At 30.4% G+C, this 16,775-nt stretch overlaps 4 protein-coding genes across 8 annotated transcripts; 2 read left to right on the forward strand and 2 right to left on the reverse strand.

Annotated features, from left to right (window-relative positions):
- The first annotated feature begins 1,065 nt into the window (after positions 1 to 1,065).
- LOC118444657 (uncharacterized) lies at positions 1,066 to 7,615 on the forward strand. 5 transcript variants are annotated; one of them, XM_085661433.1, is made up of 6 exons: positions 1,075 to 1,221; positions 1,747 to 1,861; positions 2,247 to 2,372; positions 4,395 to 6,626; positions 7,001 to 7,382; positions 7,477 to 7,615. In XM_085661433.1, the coding sequence occupies exons 4-6, from the start codon at positions 4,849 to 4,851 to the stop codon at positions 7,600 to 7,602; spliced, it is 2,286 nt and encodes a 761-aa protein (XP_085517559.1). In that variant the 5' UTR covers positions 1,075 to 1,221; positions 1,747 to 1,861; positions 2,247 to 2,372; positions 4,395 to 4,848; the 3' UTR covers positions 7,603 to 7,615. The 5 variants fall into 5 exon arrangements, with proteins under 5 accessions (XP_035729024.1, XP_085517559.1, XP_085517557.1 ...); XM_085661431.1 differs by lacking the exon at positions 2,247 to 2,372; XM_085661432.1 differs by lacking the exon at positions 1,075 to 1,221 and having other exon boundaries at positions 1,607 to 1,861; positions 2,247 to 2,352.
- A 682-nt stretch (positions 7,616 to 8,297) lies between these two features.
- LOC118444661 (coiled-coil domain-containing protein 124) lies at positions 8,298 to 9,776 on the reverse strand. The gene is made up of 4 exons (XM_035873138.2): positions 9,624 to 9,776; positions 9,118 to 9,282; positions 8,721 to 8,995; positions 8,298 to 8,607 (listed from the first exon to the last, which is right to left on the reverse strand). Exons 2-4 carry the CDS (start codon positions 9,274 to 9,276, stop codon positions 8,412 to 8,414), a joined length of 630 nt encoding a protein of 209 aa, XP_035729031.1. The 5' UTR covers positions 9,277 to 9,282; positions 9,624 to 9,776; the 3' UTR covers positions 8,298 to 8,411.
- LOC118444663 (UPF0235 protein C15orf40 homolog) lies at positions 9,304 to 10,710 on the forward strand. The gene is made up of 4 exons (XM_035873140.2): positions 9,304 to 9,603; positions 9,878 to 9,968; positions 10,277 to 10,404; positions 10,499 to 10,710. The coding sequence occupies exons 1-4, from the start codon at positions 9,505 to 9,507 to the stop codon at positions 10,586 to 10,588; spliced, it is 408 nt and encodes a 135-aa protein (XP_035729033.1). The 5' UTR covers positions 9,304 to 9,504; the 3' UTR covers positions 10,589 to 10,710.
- Vdup1 (arrestin family protein Vdup1) lies at positions 10,676 to 15,721 on the reverse strand. The gene is made up of 7 exons (XM_035873133.2): positions 15,018 to 15,721; positions 13,584 to 13,708; positions 12,936 to 13,153; positions 11,887 to 12,033; positions 11,419 to 11,640; positions 11,130 to 11,332; positions 10,676 to 10,996 (listed from the first exon to the last, which is right to left on the reverse strand). Exons 1-6 carry the CDS (start codon positions 15,128 to 15,130, stop codon positions 11,141 to 11,143), a joined length of 1,017 nt encoding a protein of 338 aa, XP_035729026.1. The 5' UTR covers positions 15,131 to 15,721; the 3' UTR covers positions 10,676 to 10,996; positions 11,130 to 11,140.
- Positions 15,722 to 16,775: the final 1,054 nt, after the last annotated feature.

The raw sequence follows: 16,775 nt of genomic DNA on the forward strand, positions 1-16,775 counted from the left end.
TCCAAAAATTCTAATTTAATTAAATAATAAAGGGACGATTTGATTCGATCGTAAATTGAAAAGTTTAGCATTAATCTAGTATGTTTTTTCATGGTCACCGGATCTTCGAGAGTTAGGCTCAAATTTATGAGAATAAAAAATATAAAAAGAGTATTATATTTAAATGGCAATCATTATTGTCTCGAACGGCTTTCTTTCGATACCGTTCGAGCACCGGAAGTTCGAGCATACGTGTTGACATTTCATATCAAGCAACGGAATTGTAATATTATTTTTACAAGAGATAGAAATCGATACTTATCGATAGTTTTCGACAGTTTTTGAAAAATGTAAAAGAAAGTAAAAAAAGTTCGATGAATGTTAAATCGTTCATCGAACTCGACTAATCGATTCTATAATGAAAATTCCGCAGTATTTTAGAATCCACTTTTCCCTCGCACGAGCTGCGAATTTCAACTGGAACGAGAATGAAGAAGGGGTGTGAGGGGCAGAATTCAGTCCTTCGATGCGAAGAGGGACGAGAAAGTAACGGATTCCGAAGCATGGAATGATGCGAGCAATGCTTACGTATATTTTACGTTTCCTGTCTTTCAGATAATTGGTAAATACTGATCTATCTTATATAAAAAAAAAAAAAAAAAAAAAAAACAAATAAAATAACTAAAAATATCAATAATAATTATAATAATTGTAATAGAATCATATTATTAAGCAAAAGTTTCTTTCTACAGAAGTGTATCATTTTTAAACACTAATTTGGTTCGATATAAGGAAAGATTTCAAAAATAATAATGTTTATAACAAACAAATATTATCTTAATTAAAGTAGCATTAATAAAAAAAAAAAAGAAAATGCTGTTAATATATTATATACTTAAATTATATACAGACGAATAAACGATCGGAAAGAAAGAATATATCGTTTCAATTTGTATATTCAAATTCGGCGGTTAGTCCCATCGCTATATCGAAGATAACCGAAGAAAGCCGAAGTATGAAATCAGGCCCTCGCGAAGCCGAAGAGTGGGGTGGCGCACTCTCGCGTTCGATTCACGTTAGCAAGAACGAGCGAGTGAGACGCGCAATGGCCGCCGTGACCCGAGGCGCGCGGCTCGTAGCCGATCGTCCTTAATTTTCCCGTCTCGATATCGTGCTTCCACGCCCACGAAAATGCGCGCTGTTACTTCGACGTTGAATCAGTCGGCACGTCTCTACGACACGGTGAGCTTCCAAGCGTTTTTGTTTAATAATTTATTCTTGAGATAATAGTTGTCACAAAGAAGAAAAGAAAAAAAAAAAAAAAAGGAAAAAAAAATATTTAGATCTCTTAATCGTCGTTGGTGGTCCAAGAGCAAGTATCTTCTGATTGGTCAAACGATAACCGAATTAACGATTTCTTTTTTCTTTAAAAATGATTAGATCGATCGATCGTTCGAGTGAAAATAATTATTCACAGTGTCTGTGTATATGTGCGTGTGTGTCCTTATGTGCCTTTTCCTTAACGAACTAGAATTCTCTTAGTCTATTGGTCCATTTAGAAATTGTTAAATATATATATATATATATATATATATATATATATATATATACATATATTTAACTCGATTTATGATTAGTGTGACACTAACCTTCGGAAACGGTTAATGATTTATTTTCCGTTACTTTCATTGTTACTACTATGAACATAGTATTACTACTACTATTACTATATACTACTACTTTAACTACTACTATTACTATTACTAGTACTGCTACTACTACTATTACTATTACTACTACTACTACTATTAGTGATACTACATTACTCCGTTAGTGATGTTTGTGTCCTCGTCGTCAGCGTGGTTGCCATTCTGGACTCAAGGTGTGTAGAAGGTTAAGTTTTAGTTTTCTTAAGCGATAAGAAGATTATTAAGAGTACTTAATCATCCTAAAAGGATTGCTATCTCTCTCTCTCTCTCTCTTTTTCTCCTCCCTTTCTTTCTCTCTCTCTCTCTCTTTCATTCTTTAGAGGTTAAGAGGGAAAACACTCTTATGCGTTTCACTCCATTCGCATGAAGGAGGTTCTCATAGATCACTTGACGTTTGTGAAAATTTATATTTAAACGACTATTTAAAGAAAAATTATTATATATTTAAATAAATAAAAACAATTGAAAAATATATTCGTTCTTTCTAAATAATAATTTAATGATAACAATAAAGAAAAGAAATATTCGTATTATATATTGTAAAGAGCTTGTGGTTAGTTCAAGTTGAGAACCAATAATCGACGCAACAAGTGTCTGACGATGAATGAAGAGTGAGAAAAGCTCCCGGCGGTCAACTTTGATACTCGACGAGCGTGCTTTGAAGGTCGGATGCATTTACGAAAGGCAAAGAGGCTTAACCCTTCTCTAAGTTAAGAACAAAAAGCACGTTTTAACTCGAGCAACTCCAATTTACACACATGTTACACAAAAGAATCAACTTTGACATTAAATACTATCAAAATAAACAATTTCAAATATCTTATTTTACTATTCATTAAAATCTATTGTTAATGACAGATAAATTTTCTTAATCTTGCTTGTTCGTTATTATGAAATCAAATAAATTAAAAAAAAATTATAACAATTGATTTATTAAATAATGATATAATATATTGAGCGTACGATTGTATATGAAATAGATTTCAAAATAAAAATGTTATAGTAAAAATTAAATAAACATTAATAATGATAAACCGAACTATTAATGATAAGATTTTCTATGAATTATATAATAATAATAATAATTATTATTATTTTTATATTTTTATATATTATATAATAATAATAATAATATTATATAATTATTATATAATATATATATAATAATAATAATAATTATTGTTATCATTATTATTATTATTATTAGTATTATTATTATTATTATTATTATTATTATTATTATTATTATTATTATTATTATTATTATTATCATTATTATTCGAAAAGAAGATATTCTCAAATGAAAATGAATTTAAGAAAGTTCGTAGAAAAGATTATGATAATATATCTTAACAAATATTAATGATTATGTTAACAATAAATAATTATTAATTTTTATTTCTATTCATGGTGACTTTAGAATTTTCTAAAATGAAAGTCGATCCATATGTATGTATGTATGCATGTATCATACGTTTGATAACCGCAGTATATATGATATGAAGAATTCAAGAATATTAATTCGAGACTCTCACTAGAGAACGTTAGAACCGCTAGTTCATATAATACGAGATTTCCAACTTTCTATTCTAAAAACTTTTCTTTCGTGAAAATGTTTCTGATATGATTACAAGTTATTCATATAACTTAAACATATTCCCTAAGTAATATCGATTTATCATAATCCGGTTTGATCGACTTGAAATAGAGAGAAATCACTGAATAGAAAAAAAAAAAAAAAAAAAGAAAGAAAGAAAGATATTCAATAAACAAAATTATTCAAGAAAGTAAAACGAAATAATTAATTGACATGGAAAAGATCGATAATTAAAAAGAAAATCATCATTCAATAATTTAAAAAAAAAAAAAAAAAAGAAAAAAAAACTGTAATCGATATCTAAATATGATTAATTTACATAGAAATAATTATTATTAAAAAAAAAAAAGAAATGAAATTATTATAAATACTTTCTCAATTAATTAACACGAAATATAAATCACATAAATCTCAATATTCTCGTATTTCAAACTTATCGCTAGGTAACACTCACTCGCTCTGTAATTTATCGATATTTTTTACTTTCTTTCACATAGATTCAAATACACATACATATTACGCACACATGTTACAAGCTTAATCTTAAATACACAAATATGCACATGTATCGGTATTACTTTTCAGACAAAGAAAAATACATACGTTAATATTATATTATATACGATACAAATATGAATGACACTTTTCACACACGATACATGCTTGAGTATTATTTTTCATATAAACAAGTTACGTGAATTACTTTTATAACTTGTTAGAATGATGGAAAATGAAATAACGTAAGAAATATTTGATGTCTATTATACACAAAAGACTATCATTTATATCGATGAGTCGACGATTCTTTGTAAGAAATTACTAAACGTTAAGATACGCTCAAACGATTATCCATTCATTTACATTAATTATTTTACCGCAAATATCTCTGTATGTGTGTGTGCGTGTTTGTGTTTATATGTGTGAAATGGAGATAGAATAATATATATATATATATATATATTACTTATATACTTATATACTTAATATACATATATAATATATATATATATATATATATATATATTACTTTTATCTTTCAAATTGACTATTTACTAATAGAAAAATAAAAAGAATGATAATAATCCGCTTTTTTTTATCTTTTTCTTTAGATTAGAAGACGAAGATAAAGGACAAGAAATTTCATACGAAAAACTTTCATACGAAGAAGTTTCTTTTTCCGAATGAACAACTGCAACTTATTCTTCGTAGAAAAGTTGTGTAAACTTGTTTCTTGCGAAAACATCTCTTACTTGTGTAATAGCGATAACAATAATAATAATAATCAAAGTTCTAAACAAAGGAACGGAAGAGCCTAAAAGATACATATCATCTTATATACATAAATAGCAAAGAGAATTTCGAATACCATTTAGGAATAAAAATTCTCTTCTCCAATTGGATAAGCTATTCGTTCAACGTAATAGGAATATATTAATGAATTATTAAGGATGTACGAATGATTCGATTAGTGTCCAAATTTGGTCCTCAAATCAAATAAATAAATTCGATTATGTTAATCGTCGATCAAACACAATGATCTTAACGATTTGAAAATCATTCGAAATGAGTACGAAAGAGCAAACTATCGAGCCAAGATGGTATGTGAAATTTTTCGAATATTGGAAAAATCGTAATCGAATTGGTCCGGCTACGGTAGAATTAGAAGATTGTGATTTTTTCATCGTAGCACCACGTAGAACTTTGAGAGTATTAAAACCAAGTTTAAAAGGTGAATGGTATTACGAGAACACGAGTGATAGGCCCGAATCGATAAATGATAATTTTTTTGCTCGTTGGTCGAAAAGACCGCATTCGTCGAATCATTGTAGATGTTCTTTTCGTCAATCTAATAGATTGAGTACGAACGATGAAGAAATTATTTCTACGGAATTGAATCGTATTAGAAATAGTCTTTACGAGACTCCTGAAAAATCAGCAAGAGATATCGAAGAACTTGAGCAAAGGGTATCGGCTAATCTTCAAAAATTGCAAATACCCGACGCGAAACTTGATAATAATAATGAGAAAAAAACAAAGGACAAAGTTGTACTTGATCCTTCGAAAAATCTATCTTTAAACTCCTCGTCAAACGAGGAACAAAAAGCTAAGAATAAAATAGTTAAGGATCTCGAAAGATACATCAATGTATTGCTCGAAGAAATATTAGACGATACGATTAAATATGTCGCTAATTCGAATGATTCAAATTTGATTCTTAAAAACGATCATAAAATTACGAAAGAAAGATCAAAATTAGATCATCAACAATCGTCTTCGAAAGCTAAAGGGGAAGAAATTTTTAATGAAATTAGTTTTTCCTTTCATGCTGACGATAAGAAGATTCAGGAAGATGAAAAGTTGAACGTGGAAAGAACGAAAAACGATCAAGGATATATAAATCGTGCTTTCATTGGTTCGGCACACGATCCTGATTCTCTCGACTTTTATTTACGTACTCGTACGATCGGTACGGAGGTCATTTTAGAACAATTGGATTGTATAGATTCCGGTATAAACAGCGTCGAAACAATAGAATTTCAACCTGATCAAGAACCAAGTCTCGAGCAATCTCTCTTACGAATAATCGACGAAAAATTAGGTAGAACCCCTTTGAGAAATAGCTGGGAAGATCTGAGAACTAACGAAGATGAGAAATATAACGAATCTTCCCGAGAGATCATTGAAAATGATGAAGAAAATAAGTTAACAAAATTAAAGGATGTAATCATATTAAATGACAATGAAATTAATGACGAAAAAACTATAATGGATATCAGACAATTAGAGGAATCTATCGATGATCCTAAATTTGAAAATGTACGATTAGAATTAGAAAACGATGATTTGGAATTATCAGAGAGAAAGGAGACAACGATAGAGACGAAATTTTGTGCAAGATTTCGTGCGAATATTGAAAGAAGATCGAAACGTAAGAACGATGATGAACGATTAGAGGTAATTAATACTAGAAAAGAAACTAAACCTTTGGAAATGGAGGATTATAGAAAAAGATGGCCTAACTTGGAAGAATCTACGAGATTGTCTAATTGCGAACAAATTCCACATGATTATGTGATATTTCGAAGAAATCGTAAACCAACATTGGTCTTTTTACATGGGTTTGGTTCGTCAGCAGAGATATTCGAACATCAATTAGAATATTTTTCGGCTATGGGTTATCCTTGCATCGCTCCTGATCTTTTAGGACATGGTATGAGCTCGTCACCTGACCGATCGAAGGATTATACATTTAGCAAATTGTTGAAGGATCTGGAGACAGTACTACATTATTACGCTTTTGAACCAGGTCAAAAGTGTATACTGATAGCGCATAATTATGGGTAAATTTTTTTAACAAATATTCCTGTATATATATATATACACATACATACGCGTTTAATATTTATAATAGATAGTATCATAATTCAAAGAACATCGTGGACTTTCTTTTTAAACCGTTCATGGCTAGCTAGGTAATTACTACCTACACGTGTGTAACGTTTGAATAATTTTTGCTTGACTACTTCGTGGGCTATTGGAATTAATGTTTAACGCAATAAGAAATTTCTTCTTTTCATCATTATCATCATCATCGTCGTCGTTGTCTTCGTCGTCGTTGTCGTCGTCATCGTCGTCGTTGGTGGCGGCGGTGGCGGTGGCGGCGGTGGCGGCGATGGCGATGGCAATGGCGATGGCGATGGTGTTTCTTTTATAGATGCAGTTTTGCAACAGCATTGGCTTGCAAATATGACAGCAATATTCATCAGCTTGTTTTAATATCCGGTGGTGGTCCAACACCACTGGCACCGCCTACGAGAGAAGGTGCTGGCCGATGCTTTCTAAGAGCTATTTTGTCACCACTTTTGATGTGCGGCCTTCATAGAGATATACTGTATTCTGCAAGAGGTCGTCAACATCCTTATTGTGGTCCTGAACCAGTCGAACAATGGCCATCTCATATGAAATATGTTTTGGATGGGATGGCTTGGCCTGAAGGGGACTACGTTTTTCATAGAAGAATTTTTACACCTACTCTTCTTATACATGGATTGAGAGATAACAAAGTATCACTTGTACAAGAGTGTCAGATGGAAAGGGTTAGTTAATACATCTATTGAAATACGTCTTCTATTCTATACTTCTTTCTTCCACTTGTTTGTTTGTTTTTGTTTTTTTTTTTTTCCTTTTTAGACTATGCTGAAGGCTTTCCTCGAAGCTATTCCAAGTGCAGGGCACACACCCATGACGGATTGTCCTGATCAACTGAATCATATGATTCACTGTTTCATAGATTTATGGAAGAATAAGAACTGGTAGCAATATTAGTATTTCGATATTGTTAATTCCAGCAGAGGATATAATCTCGAATAAGCAATGATCGTACTGAAACATCAAGTTCTCTTACGGGTATCAAGCTCGTAGTTAGATACAAAATTAGATAAAAAATTAGATAAAAATTAGATAAAAAAATATGTTAATAGTCCTCTTTCCCTTTTTATAATTTTTCCTTTGATTAAATATTTAAAGTGTACATAGATACATACATACATACATAGAAAAGTTTCGCGTGCGTTATTAGTTTTATTATAGCTGATTTTACATTTTTAAAGAAATCTTAAGTCTGTATAAGAGGACAGATTCTTGATAAAACTAAAACTTCTCTTTTTCGAGCTCTACTTTGTGATGGTTTTATTACTTTCCATTGAATGATACGACAATTGCGAAATTGTAAAAATATCTTCTACACCTACAGCATGATAAATGTGCCAAAACATATATTTTTTAAGATATTTTTTTAGAATCTTTCTATAAACTTCGACAAAGGTCTCTCTGTCAATAAGCAAAGATTTAAGATACCGAACGGAGGCTATTATAGATTCGCGCATAAGTTGCACCAAAGATGTTTTATATTATGTTAATTTTTTTTATATCCTATAGCATTTTGGAATATAACTTATTCGTTTACAATAAAACTGTGAACCAATTTTATCTGTTATACTTACACATATTACTTCTTTTTTTTTTCTTTTTTTCTTTTTTTCTTTTTTTTTTCAAACATTTAAGATAAGAAAGTTATATTCAGTCATGTGAAAGTGCGCAGACTATCAATGAATATACCACTAATATCAATTGTTAAAAAGCTTTTGATTGAGCGGATTTTCAGGAGATTTCATCCACTCTTTTTTCAAAATCTGTTTCAATTGACTGAGCCTCAAAGTAGGATTTTGTTCCTTAATAATAGGCATCATTTTCTCTTCAAAACTTGCATAAGCAGCTTTCATACGTTTCTCGGGATGACGATCAACTTCCGAATCTTTCACGCTATAAAAATATAAAAATAATTTAGCATAGTATATACGTAAATAAAGAAATAAAAAAAAAAAAAGAAAAAAAAACATTAACGGTATCGTAAATTATAAATTTCCAATATTCACCTTAAAATCGATAAAGCTTCGTCTATACCATGTGCACTTTCGCCTTCGACAATAATCCTATTCAAATTTTCTTCGATTGGTTTTTCTTCCTCCTTTTTCTTCTCACTTTTCGCAGCTTGATTGCGCTTCTCCATAGCTGCCATTATTTCAGCTTTTGTAATTTTAGCAGTAGGTTGTTTGCCTCCTACTTTTATAGTTGCCATTTCTTTTTCTAATAGAGCTTTCACTTCAGCCTTCTTTTCTAATTGTTGCTGTCTTTTCTTCTCGAGTTCCTCCTGTATCAAAATCGATACAATATCGCATAATTATTATAGACATTTGTATCTTTTATGTAAACACAATAAATATTGACAATTATTTCTTTTAATATAGAATGTAACATTATCAAAACACATACCTGTTTCTGTTTCTTCTTTAATACTTGTTTGTCGTCATCCTGCCAAGCTTTCTCTTCAGCTTCCAAAGCTTTCTTTGTATTTTCAGCTTCCTTAGCAGCAGCTTTTCTTGCCCTGGCTGCTACAGCCTTACTATTCTCACCGACGAATTTCTTAGGCATGATGATCTAATAAGAAAAGAGAAATATTATTACGTTTGAAATTACGCGGGTAAAAGGATTCAATCGTTGATAGGTTGGCAATACTGTAACACGCGCAGATTGCAGTCACTAAAGTTGTTGAGGTTAGAGAACGTATAATATCGAATAGCAATATTTTCTTAATAATCAAATATAACGTATCAATGAATTAACGAACGTTCAATTAAATTTTATTATGAAATTATCTAAATGAATAAATTTCTACGATACGTGATTGTTAACCGAGAAATGTCGAAACAAGGTGGCAAGAAAACTAAAAAAGCTCAGATTGGCGATATAAATAATACGGTAAATTGTTCCTTGCTTACCAATTTAACACAAAGAAATCAGGATAATGAACTCTGATAGAGAATTGATCACCTATTATGACAATAACATAACATTTTCTGTGAATGCACCCGCCAACTTGAGCGAAAGTAAACTAATTTTACCAGATGTCGCTCGCGTAATCTCACGCATAATTGTACTTCCGCACTGAGACGCGTTGTAATTATAAATATAATTTAACTTGTCAATTAAGAAATTTTATAACATCTTCTTTTTCTTTTTCGTATTTAAACAGATAACCACAGGGCCTATAACTGTTAATAAAGATGGAAAAATACAAATAAAAATTCAAGCGAAACCTGGAGCTAAACATAACGGTATTACAGGTAATAAATATAAAGTCAGATCAATTAAATGACTTGGGTCTTACAATTAATTAAATTAAATTATTTGGATGTCTTCAAAGGAGATTATTTACGTGAATCAATTAATTAAGATAAAGATATACAAGAAATAGGAAGTATTAAATAAGACTCTTTACTCCTAGTTGTAAAACATAAATTCACTAACAGTTAGACTCCTGTTACCTTGTATACCTCCTATAAAGATATCCGATCTTCAAATATGTTTATCCCTGGATAATCATCATAAATTTAAGACTTTCATTCTTAACATTATTAATTGTATATAACAGATATTTCAGAAGAAGCTGTAGGTGTTGCAATATCTGCACCTCCTGTACAAGGTGAAGCAAATACTGAACTGATTAAATATTTAGCCTCTGTATTAGGTTTAAGAAAATCCGATGTAATGTTGGATCGAGTTAGTAATTGATCATTTTTTTTTCTAAGTTATTTCTTTGTTCTGTATATGTATATATGTATATATATATATTATGTAATTTATTTTTTTTAAGGGATCCAAAGGTAGGCAAAAAGTAATCACTGCGACTGGGATTACAGTAGATGAAGCGCTGCAAAGGTTTAAAAAGGAAATTGATAATTAATCAATGTTAGAACTTGATTTGTCAACATTTTTTATTATATTATTTTTCTTTCATCACTTCTATTCTCAATATAATTCATATCTGCTGTACATAAAATATAAGGCAATTTAAAAAATATCTTAATCTATTTTATTCGAAATTTGAAAATGGACGGATTTTTATCCCTAATACTATCTTAAGTATTTAAAATATTAAAAATGTATTAATATATAAAACATCTTTAGTAGGATTTTGCAATTAAATATTCAATAAAATTAGTTAACTATTTCATTAAGATCTTGAGTATTCCATTAGAATAAATCCAATGTTTGAATCAAGAAATATTAATTGGATAATTCAGGTCTTTCAAAGGTAAGATTACGAAGCATTATTATAAGCGTATTTCATCTTCTTCGATATCTCAAACGTCTAGAAGAAATCAGAATCATCGTATTTTGGTTATTGCACACATTTTGATAACATTTGCTTTGCATCCATGATTTCAAATTGGACACAAAGAAAAGAAAAAAAGAGGGCAAAGGAATGAATAACATTAACATACATTTAATACATTCATTCCTGTATCTCAAAAGCTTTGTCATCGAGCCATGGTCTAAAAATTGGCAGCGTTGAGGGATAATGAGCTCCTCGTTTAGAAGGCGCTGTACCTGCCGGTGCTCCTTCCTGCCTGAGCGGATAAGTGGCTAGTACAATCGGTATCTGTAGTTTTATCTCCTTGTTCAAGCTCTTTGGGCTTATAACAAACTACATTAAATAGAAATATATTACATAAGATTTATATCATGAATCATATAATGAATATCATTTTATCCAAGTAGCTCAATACATACATAAACATGATACAGTACGTTGATCAAATGACACCCTCTCAGATTAGTGGGTGGTAATGGTGGAACGTACATTTGTTCGTTCAACCATTCTTCGCCTTCGCCTGGTCGAATTTTTCCCCTTGAAACGCTAGCTAGTTCTCGAGTTTCACTCGCAAGTACTTTACCACGACATAGATATTGAATCGTTTCGGTCAGAGATGCTTTCGTCGATTTCATCGTAACCTGTAGAATCGTTTAATAATTGTATTAAAAAAAAAATAAAAGGAAAGAAAAAAAAAATACGTCAATAACGTGCGAAACAAAAACCATTTTAATGGTTAAATAAATATCATCAGAATTTTGTTGTAATCATGATAATAATTTCGATCATGGAGAGAGTTCATTTTCATCATGTGCGCAGGAAGCATAAAAATGCCGTTATTTTATCATTGAGAATAAAAATATTGAAATAATTATATACTCACGTACCTTGCTATGATTATTGACGGTAGCAGAGATTCCGATGGTTTCACCAGGTACATATCCGCCACGATCTAAACTTACTCGACATAAAACCGGACCACTCGAGACACATGATACACCAACGCGTTGTTCGATCTCTTGCCTCGCTGGTTGCTAAAACCATACGAAAAAAAAAAATATATATATATATTACTACATTCCTTTATGTTACTAGAATATTGAGAACTCGTAGGTTGGTAACACTAGTACGACCTTATGGCGGAATATTTTGAAAGTTCATTATAGTTGCACAACTAGAGAGAGCGCTCGAGGATCAAACGAGTCGACCGTAACGAGAAAATACATAACAGTAGCAATAATGCGGCTACATTTCATTCTCAATGTCACGTGCCTACGTAACTATTATCTCATATTGCTGCTACTTATGTATTATTGTCGCTGGAACATAAACGAAAACTGCCGTTCCCTTTTCATTTATCGATATATATATATATATATATTCGTATATATGTACTACATTCTCGAATCGAATTTTTATTTGGATGATTCCCTTAACATATTTTCAGAATAAAATCTAACGATACGAGTGAATAGATTTGTGCATAAATAAATAATAAAATCAATTTGAATTTTGATCTTTTTACATAACTTCTTATTTTGGGCCTGACTCAAATAAGTTTAATTTCTAAAATATCCTTTTGACCATTGTAATACGAAAATAGTCGTATTTACTTGTTTATAATAACTTTCCATAAAGGTCAATGACCAGTATTTGAAACTCGGTTATGTTAATACGCTTCGGAGGATTCGTTTAATCTTAAACACGCGAAAGAAAGCGTATATTTAATGTTACGAGGCTGTCGACCCTCTTTCGAAGAAAATATTCAAGTTTTTCCTGTTATTAAGAGCATAAATCATATATCAGAATGACTTTACAGCAAAGAGAAAATAACATTAAATTAAAGTTTCTATGACGAAGCTTATCGTATAATTTTGTTTTATATTTATCTAATCGATATAAACGAAAATATCTTCAAACAAGATAACTAACTAACCGCTAAAATCGGTGGCTCGAGATTCAAATCGATTGGATTCATAACGATGAAAACCTGTTGATTTTTATGGGTCAATCCACCTGGTTCTCGTAATGCAGCTTTGCAATAATATTGAACCCAGCCATGTTTGCCTAAGAAGGTTGATGGTAAGCCTAAAGGTAAACCCAATTTGAAAGGAAAACTGTGAATCCCCGGTGATAGAAGCGACGGTCCTTCGCCTGAATATCAAACAAGAAATAATAATTAATACATTTTCAATTTTAGAAAGAGCTTAAAAAAAAAAAAAAAAAAAAAAAAGAAAAAATCCAGAGCATTTTATCGTAAACAATGAATATTTAACGATAATGTTAATGAATCCAAATTTTGTTGTATAATTTTATTATTATTATTATTATTATTATTATTATTATTATTATTATTATTATTATTATCATTATTATAAACTCGATATTATAAATATTTTAACTGCTTAAAAATCTAATTTTTTTTTTCTTTAGATTCTTTCGATGAACTTTAAAAAAAGATATCCGATAAAGTGGTATCAATGATTTTATTTATTTTTGTTTTTTTTTTCTTTTCTTCTCTTTTTTTTCTTTTTTTGGGTGGGAGCAGGGGGGAGGGCTGACTGATAGAAATAAATAGAATTACCCGGTTCGCCGAGAAGTCTCATTCGAAAATCTATATAGTTCTCTTTATCGTAAACCCTTTCAGCACGTTGACTACGAACACGAACGACTCCTTCGCCAACAACGTGAAAATGCAGTCCAGAGACGCTGAAATAACGCAATGAGAAAGTAAGAAAGGGAGAGAGAGAGATATATATATATAGAGTATGTTATTAAGAAACCTCGTATTTGTATGTATGCAAATACGTACAATGCGTCGTCGAGTTTATTGTACCGTAAATTATAAAGGAAGCATATCTTGTACGAACGTTGGCATAATATGCCGTCGTCGTCGGTACTTTTATGCCTCCTTTACTGAATGAGAAATTCCGGAAACAGGGAAAAAACAATTTTATGTCATACGAAATCAAGTTCACGCTCCTTTCCGTTTCCGTTGTTATTTCATAATAATTATTATTATAACAAGTACATCCTCGTATATGATATAGTACACATTTTACATATATATACATTTCTTATATTATTCTTATCTTATTAAATTGAATTATAGCAGTGTAACGTTTCGATATATATATATGTATGTATGTATGTATGTATATATAAATTTTTTTTATTATTAAATAAATAATATCACGGAGTGTGACGTCACTGTATACTTATGCAAATATACATATGTTAATACGTTTCGTAAATGCATATATTATATTCCTTTGTTATTAGATAGCTCGATAAAAAAAGAAAAGAGGAAGAAAAAAAGAATTAAATAAGTCTTGTATTATTCGATCAAAGGACGACATTGCTAAGTATCGTAAAGGCGCAATAGAATTTGAAGAAGGAAGGACCTTTCAACCTATCTTTCGATGAAACACAAATATTCAACTGAATATATTCAATTAAAATGCCAAAGACGTTTTCTATGTTTTTTAAACCGTTGTTGTACATACAAACGTATCGATGGAACGCGTGCTGGATTTTTAAAAAAGTTTTGGAAAACGCCAAAGGCATTTTAATGTTACAAGAAAGTCGCATTATACTTCGACGCGACGAACGATCGACCAATCGTTCGCTTTGCACTTTATTTACATACATAAATACATAAAACATGATGTATGAAAATGTATTAGTATCTTTATTAACAATAGATATACAACCAATCAATTTGACGTGTACTTTAAAAACAATCATAATTTATTACAACACACGTAATAAATAAAGAAAAAAATAGTTTGCGCTTTTTGATATTTGATATTATTACCAGAAAAAAAAAAAAAAGAAAAAGAAAAAGAAAAAAAAAATGAAATGAAGTATTTGATAGTCCCGGTGTTAAAAAAAAATCGACGATCAAATCGAAGTTGAGAACAACGCCATATTGTTTTTCTCATGATTTTTAAATTTATTATAGAAAACCATGCGTAGTAATAGAAAGTGAAACATATACATATATGGTATAACTTACTATGCCTCATCGTCAAGCTCGATAAGCACACGACCGGATAAAAAATGACCAGGAAAGTAAAGTAGATTGGTATTGTCGAAGAGTATTAAGAACTTGCTCAATTTACGCGTCATCCTTCTTATCGCGTTTCCTTTTTCCTTATATATATGTATAAAAAGAGAGAGGAAGAAAAAGAGAGATAGATAGATAGATAGATATATCTTCGAGGGACGAAACACACACACAGGCGTTACGTCACAACTATTTCCACGTTATATCGATCAAGAATCAACGACATCGAAATAAACTGGTATGAAGATATAAGCTTCTTTGATATATAACAAAATGACGAAGAAATGAGAACCACTGAATAGGAATCCTCCGAGCACGCCCATAACCTTGCCCACGTTTAATTCTTTCTCTCTTTTTTCTGATAATTTTTTTTCTTCTAGAGTAATTCACATTGTTTTATTTTTCTTTTGGTAAATGTAAATTCAATGAAATTATTTTCAAAATGGCCGACATTGTTGTTAAATATTGTGTTATTCTTTCTCTTTCTCTCTCTCTTTCTTTCTTTCTCTTTTGATCTCACACGATAAATGAAAGGAACTTGTATGCACGTTCGTTGGAAATCTGTGACGATATTGAAACTCTCTGGCTACGGACCCAACTCGTGACACTCTCGTACAGCACACAACACGCACTCCTGCCCATTCTTGGTACTCGCTGTTGTAGCTCACTTTCGCTCCCTACCTGTTCACGATCATAGTTTTCAACCAATCAGCGAGCCGATCGTTCCCTTCAGGCGAATCCGAGCCCGATCGAGTTTCAACGAATCCGATTGCATGATTTTAACTTGATAGATATTTTCATTTTTTTTTCTTTTCCTCTGTCTTTCTTTCTTTCTTTTTTTTTTCTTTTCTCTTTTTTTTTTTTTTTTTTTTTTTTAATAACTCTTTATTTTATTCACATAAGATGTTTCACTGTTGTTCGTTTTTGAAAATGTTTAAAATTTAATCATAAAATTCTTTTTAAATAATTTTTTCTTATTCTTTTTTTCTGTCTATTTTTTTCTTTCTTTCTTTCTTTCTTTTATGTTTCTTCTTTCTTTTTTCTTTTTTTTATTTTTTTTTTTTTTTTTATTCACGAAGAGAACTACCTAACTATTGCTGCAAATGATGAAATTTGCATTGTTTGCAAATTAAATGCAACGTAAGGATCGTATATATTCAAAGATTATATTCGTTATTTTGGTAACCATGAAAAATAATTTTACGATTATTTTCGAGTTATACGAGGCAAAGAGATTTAATTAAAGTGTCATAAGCAAATGATTATTTCGAATCACTGAACTTCTCATTGTTTTGTTTTAATAATAGATAAGAATTAGATTAATATTATATTATGTTATATATTCATTATATATTTATGTGATATAAATTATTTATTTATATACGATAAAGTGTATTATAAAAGTTTTGTTTTAAACGAAATTAAAAAATAATGTGTAAGAAAAAAAAGCTTTTTTAAAGTAACATTATATATAGCGCATATAGAAGGAGAAAAGTAAAACATGCGTGATAAAGAATCGCGAGGAATAATCAGGACGAGGAGAGGTCGATATTCGTTCCAGAAAATGTGAAGTATACGAAGGAACTGGCGCCCGTCTGGCAATAGTCTAGCAGTCTAGCCAATAACAAAGCTTCTGACGAATTATAGGTTAAAAAGATCTTTCCATTAAATTTTTATTTGAAACAGTTTAATTCTTATTTTATATAA

The sequence above is a fragment of the Vespa mandarinia genome, chromosome 15 (genome assembly GCF_050613455.1).
Source record: "Vespa mandarinia isolate Hongniang chromosome 15, ASM5061345v1, whole genome shotgun sequence".
Classification (NCBI taxonomy): Eukaryota; Metazoa; Arthropoda; class Insecta; order Hymenoptera; family Vespidae; genus Vespa; species Vespa mandarinia.

Coding starts and splice junctions, on each gene's coding strand:
- LOC118444657 (XM_035873131.2), top strand. CDS start 4,849: ATGAGTACGAAAGAGCAAACTATCGAGCCAAGATGGTATGTGAAATTT. Junction 6,627..7,000: donor CTGATAGCGCATAATTATGG/GTAAATTTTTTT, acceptor TTTCTTTTATAG/ATGCAGTTTTGCAACAGCAT. Junction 7,383..7,476: donor AAGAGTGTCAGATGGAAAGG/GTTAGTTAATAC, acceptor TTTCCTTTTTAG/ACTATGCTGAAGGCTTTCCT.
- LOC118444661 (XM_035873138.2), bottom strand. CDS start 9,276: ATGCCTAAGAAATTCGTCGGTGAGAATAGTAAGGCTGTAGCAGCCAGG. Junction 8,996..9,117: donor TAAAGAAGAAACAGAAACAG/GTATGTGTTTTG, acceptor ATTTTGATACAG/GAGGAACTCGAGAAGAAAAG. Junction 8,608..8,720: donor GAAGCTTTATCGATTTTAAG/GTGAATATTGGA, acceptor ATATTTTTATAG/CGTGAAAGATTCGGAAGTTG.
- LOC118444663 (XM_035873140.2), top strand. CDS start 9,505: ATGAATAAATTTCTACGATACGTGATTGTTAACCGAGAAATGTCGAAA. Junction 9,604..9,877: donor TTGGCGATATAAATAATACG/GTAAATTGTTCC, acceptor GTATTTAAACAG/ATAACCACAGGGCCTATAAC. Junction 9,969..10,276: donor TAAACATAACGGTATTACAG/GTAATAAATATA, acceptor TGTATATAACAG/ATATTTCAGAAGAAGCTGTA.
- Vdup1 (XM_035873133.2), bottom strand. CDS start 15,130: ATGACGCGTAAATTGAGCAAGTTCTTAATACTCTTCGACAATACCAAT. Junction 13,709..15,017: donor GAGCTTGACGATGAGGCATA/GTAAGTTATACC, acceptor GCGTTATTTCAG/CGTCTCTGGACTGCATTTTC. Junction 11,333..11,418: donor ACGTACTGTATCATGTTTAT/GTATGTATTGAG, acceptor TATTTAATGTAG/TTTGTTATAAGCCCAAAGAG.